Source organism: Dioscorea cayenensis, chromosome 17 (genome assembly GCF_009730915.1).
Source record: "Dioscorea cayenensis subsp. rotundata cultivar TDr96_F1 chromosome 17, TDr96_F1_v2_PseudoChromosome.rev07_lg8_w22 25.fasta, whole genome shotgun sequence".
In the NCBI taxonomy this organism is placed as follows: Eukaryota; Viridiplantae; Streptophyta; class Magnoliopsida; order Dioscoreales; family Dioscoreaceae; genus Dioscorea; species Dioscorea cayenensis.
In genome coordinates, this window is record NC_052487.1 from 6,873,624 (window position 1) to 6,879,090 (window position 5,467).

At 38.5% G+C, this 5,467-nt stretch overlaps 1 protein-coding gene across 1 annotated transcript; it reads right to left on the bottom strand.

Annotated features, from left to right (window-relative positions):
* Positions 1-307: 307 nt before the first annotated feature.
* On the bottom strand, positions 308-5,223 carry LOC120280507 (DEAD-box ATP-dependent RNA helicase 31-like). The gene is made up of 10 exons (XM_039287365.1): positions 4,229-5,223; positions 3,879-3,985; positions 3,446-3,501; positions 3,131-3,355; positions 2,835-3,041; positions 2,678-2,764; positions 2,432-2,527; positions 2,127-2,342; positions 1,124-1,306; positions 308-847 (listed from the first exon to the last, which is right to left on the bottom strand). Exons 1-10 carry the CDS (start codon positions 5,119-5,121, stop codon positions 620-622), a joined length of 2,298 nt encoding a protein of 765 aa, XP_039143299.1. The 5' UTR covers positions 5,122-5,223; the 3' UTR covers positions 308-619.
* Between the last annotated feature and the right edge of the window lie 244 nt (positions 5,224-5,467).

Genomic DNA, 5,467 nt, shown 5'->3' on the forward strand with positions numbered 1-5,467 from the left:
TTTTTAGGGAGGCCAATAGATAAACCCAACACAAATGAACTTGGGTTGATATATTTGGTAAGATATATTTATTTGTATGAGAACAATTTCTCCTAAAAAATAAAAGCGATGATTTTCATTAAAATCAATTATATTTTTTATTTTAGTTAAAAACCTGCATTTTATTGACTTATTCATTAAAATTAATTATGCACATTGTTAAAAAAAATATATATAAACAAAATCTATTATCAATTTAAGAACCATTTTTCATTTCTAACAAAAAAAAATAATCACCTTTAAAAACAATTAGCACAAGTACAACAGAGAAATAATAACCTGATTTGTTGATAGTGAACCACTACAAGAATGAAAATTCCAAATCATCCTCCAATTACATGTTACAAAACAAATAACTTTTAGAGAGGAAACTAGCACTAGCAAGGGAAGGCTAACAATGCCAGCTCTTTGCAAGTTAAAAGGAATGAATCTCACTTGCCGCAAGCTTTCATTTCAGGATGTCAACAAAAGAAACATTAAAAAAAACACATTTGACACCGATGAATATCAAGTGCATGATAATTGAATTTCTGTTCCAGTGGCACAGATAATTCGGCCAAACACACAACGTTTAGCATGATTACTTGGTGCGCAGACCAGGCACGTTGTTGAGGCCCATCTTTCTCAGCACTAGTTTCGGTATGGCTGGAGGGGTATCGAGACCCATGCTACTGCTGAACTCGTTGGCAAGTGTCACTAAATGGTGCTTATCACGTCCGATACTTTTGTTAGAATTGTAATAACCAAGCCATGCCTGGTACGCTGATTCTTTGTTCTTCATTTGCACATGGGCAAGAGCACGTTCAACCTGAATGATCCAAAAGAACGATCAGATGAAGCAGCGTAAAGATATTCAACACATGGTTAAGGCAAGAGGATGAATGCACATCAGTTCTCAATCATATGTTCAGTAAAGATAGTCTGTTTCAAAATTCTGGCTCTTGTTAGCCAATGATTTTCTAGTAAATAGAATGTTTATTCAAATATCTGCTTGTAAGTCAGTACGGGAAGTTGCATGTAACACTATATCAAAAAAAAGTGGTTTGCAACAAAGCAAAGAACGAGAAAGAAGGAAAGAATGTACCTTTTTTCTGGTATCTGGATCAATTAATGGTAATGGAGCCTTTGTTATTGGTAAATCTTTGACGCTAGATAAGAAGAAATCTTCCCAGGGGGCCAACATCAGAATGCCCTTTCCTTCTTTGCCTTTCCGACCAGTTCGACCAAGCCGATGTATATACTGCTCTCTGTCTGCAGGAATTCCCACCTGCCAAGGTAAACAAACAAGTAAAAGAGAATCCATTTAGCAATTCACTTACTCCAATAAAACCAGAGTTACTATCTAAAAGCAGGATAAATTACTCCTAAATATCATGCCTGCATGATGTAGAATAAGCCTAAATCACAGCCCCTGGGAGAACTGCTTAGAAAAGTTTATCCATATTGAAAACTAACTATATTGGCAGAAACAATTTACATAGAAAATTAGAAAGGTAGATCAAGACAATCATATTATATATTGAATATATCCAAAAAGTTGAAGCAAGCATAAACATTGAACATGAAGCTCTTGCATCCATCCCATTATTAGCTTGAAAAATTTTACCATAAAAAATAATAATTAGAGTAAAGTAGAAACATTGAAAAAATCACTACTATTAAGAACTTCTTTCAACTAATAATATAAGCCACTATTTTCTATGGGACAAATCTGTGTTCTCCACATCCTCAATTGCCTTCCCATTTATCAAAGAAGTGCAGATAAACAAGAAAGTTTATGAATTTGCATCCTTCCGCCATTTTACTTTCTATAGATATTGTCGAGTGCCAGATGGTTAGGGTAGAGTGAGAGCAACACTGACAGGAAAATGCAATAAGTTAATGATTTGAGATGTGAAAATTTACGGTAGTAGGAAGGGTAGTATGCATATCAGATAACAGAAAGCAAAAGTTTAGTGTATAACACATCATAGACTGACATATACTAGCCTTCTTCCACCAGTGATTTTTAATTAAAAAGGTTTAAATTTAACATAGACAGGTAAAATTAACAACGGGGGTGATTATATTTGAGAACAGTAAATTACCTGTATAACAAGAGTAACATCAGGGTAATCAACTCCCCTGGCAGAAACATCAGAACTCACTAGTATAAGACCCTTTGACTCTTTAAATTCTTTAGAAACTCGTGTTCTATAACTTTGTGGCTTTCTAGAATGGATCTCCCGCACATTCAAGTGCAACTCGGCAAGAAGATCAGCAACAAGTCTTGTAACCATAGCAGTGGTACAGAATACTATGACCTGCATTAGTCAAATTGAAATCAAATTTGGGCATTCAACAGCCTTGTGACATAGACTAATTAAGCAAGATTGACAGTTCAACAACTCACCTTATAGTCGACATCTTCTGCTATATGCTCTGTAAGAAGGGCATACAAGATGGAGAATTGCTTCTCTAAAGGTGCCACTACCTGCATCTGTTTTACCTGAACAGGCCAATTCAAAAAATAAACCATAATTCTCACATATCAAAAAGTACAATACACATCCAACTTGGCCTCCCAATTTAATGTGTCACACAATGCATCAATTCCAGCATGCCAGATAAATAACTGCTGAACTGATCAAATAAATACCTGAGAATGTGTCTCCTCACTACCCTCTTCGACTGTGTTAACAAACTCATGGTCTCTTTTCATGGCAAAATAGCATACTTGACGGACCTATAAGTTAAAATTTATTTTTGAGATTTTGCCAAATAACAAGAATTCAAGACATTTGACCAAAAGGTACCTCATCTGGAACTGTTGCAGAAAACAGAAGTGTCTGTCGTTGTTTTGGAACAGCAGCTACAATTTTTTCAATGTCCTTTCGAAATCCCATATCTAATAAGCGATCAGCTTCATCAAGAACAAGGACCTTTACACCCATCAACCGAGTTGCAAATCCAGGGGTATTCTCTAGATGATCTCTAAGTCTACCTGGTGTTGCTACAAGAATCTACAAGTGCTATGGCTAGTTAGCTTTGAAAAACGAAAGCACAAAAATAAGAATGTAAGCACCTGTCAGATAGAAAACAACTATTTAACCTGGCAAGGGTTAGCTTGCATTCTTTTTTGTTCTAGGGACAATCTTGTGCCACCAATCACCACTTGTACACCAATTGAAGGGTGAAATTTTAGAAGTGTCTCGGCCTCAGTTGCAGCTTGGCTAGCAAGCTCCCGAGTGGGACAGATAACGAGCACATTAACTGGAGGCCTTTTTTGATCACGATCAACAGGAGGTAATTTCGCAATAACTTCAATGGCTGGAAGCTGGCATCAATTTGTTCATGTTAACTGGAGTCTGGAATAATACTCTAATCCTAATTTGAAAGCATCCAAAATAAAATAGAAGATATTCACCAAAAATGCTACTGTTTTTCCTGTTCCAGTCTTTGCTTTTGCAAGAACATCTTTCCCTGCAGCATGCCACAAATCTTAAGATAAGGAAGGAGTGTCCTTGCTCAGAAGCATTAAATAAACTTATCACCCATATACTGAAAATTTAATGGAAACTTAGCACAAAAGTATAGTTAAACATAAACCAGCTTCACCAAACACCCAAGGATAAAGTACTTCAAATAAACGTTCAATATCTCACTCAAAAAGAAATGGAAAATAAACATCCCACTAATACCATAGAATAGAAACTTTCAAAATAGATACTACATGATGGGAAAGTTTGGCAATGAAATGAGCATTCCAAACCAAAGTGCCAAATCATGTAATAAATCCCATAATTATAAACTACTTGCACATATGTAAAATGAAACCTGCTCCAAGAAAACAAAGCAACCTTTGAGAATAACAGGAAGAGTTGCTTCCTGTACTATAGTCATCCTCTCGTATCCAGCTGCTTTTATCCCTTTGAGTGACAATGGAGAAATGGAGCACTGATCAAACCTGTAGCACATAACACAAGAATCAAAAGAACCAAATTTAAATCATGCTCCTTGTGATCTTAAAAAGAGTAAAATACGTTAAAGTAATAAATTAGACCTCTAAGAATTGCTTGCCTATGAAAACCCGGTTTGATGTTAATCCCAGAAGAATTCGAAGATTGAAATGTAGAGATAATAGTTGATAATTAAATGCAAATTTGACACCTTTAACACAAAGTGACTGCTTTGTAGTATTAGATTTTACCTGGTTTCGCTTAGATAAGATTCACTCTGTTCAATGGATCTTCTTGGTGCCAGTGTTGCATTATTTTCTTCACCCAATTCACGGGAACTGGCAGTTTTTAAGCCATTCCTCGAATTCCCTTTTTTCATGTCTGGCTTGTCACCAAAGAAGTCATCTTCAGAACCAGAAGCGTCCTCTTCATCATCATCTTCTTCTTCGCTAGATGCATCAAGACTGGGGCCTCTCACACTTCTCTGCTGTCTAAAAACCGTTTCAACCTCTTTACCTCCTCTTCTCACGATACCATTAGAAAACCCAGCCTTTCCGCCCCTCTCCTTTCGCCGCCTAGAGGACAACAAATCATCTTCAACCTCATCCTCATCCTCATCTTCATCCTCCTCCAAAGCACTATCAAATCGTTTTCTTGAGAACGAACCAGAGCCTCTCACATCCCGGGACTGCCTCTTATCAGAGAAACGCAAGAAACCACCTGAATCAGTATCCCTACTCCTCTTCAAAGCACCCTGATTCCTCATAGATGGAGCAGCATCCCTACCACTATCTCTACCACCACTCCTCCGCCCCCGATCCCGATTTGCCCTATCATCGTCACTACTAAGACCCAATTGGAAAGAATCAGTCTTCAAATCACTCACCCAATCACTAAGCTCAGCCTCATCGTCAATAAGGCTCTTTCCCTGGCCGGCAACGCCTCCCCGCCTGTGATGATCGCGGGACCTACCAGACCGACTGGAGAACATCCGAACGCCGACATTGGATCCAGACGCATCAAGGTTCCGGCGAAGGTCGGAAGGCAGAATCCGTGGCTTGAGATAGGGGGTGAGATGCCGAGAAAAGATGCCAAAGGCTCCGCGAAAGGTAAGGACGCGGAGAGGGAGGATCTGTCTCGCCATTACGGCGAGGATCTCGCCGGAACCCTACTCCTTGCCGGCGAGGTTCAGCGAGAGGCGGAGAGCAATTGGGGTACAAATGCGGGGGCTTTGGATAGGGTTTTAGACGAGGGTTTTAAGAAGCATCTTTGGCGCGGGTTTAGATTGCTTCGGATCCGGGTTAGGATCCAAAATCCGCTAACCCGGTGGTATGCATGATATAAGTGGTATGTATGTACATACATATATAAGTAAGTGGGTGTCTCATTTTCTTTGGAGGTTATTTATTAACTTACTTTGGATGTTACTTACTCCCTCTATTCCAAAACACATGTCGTTTAAAGATGTTGCACATGAATTAAGGAAGCAT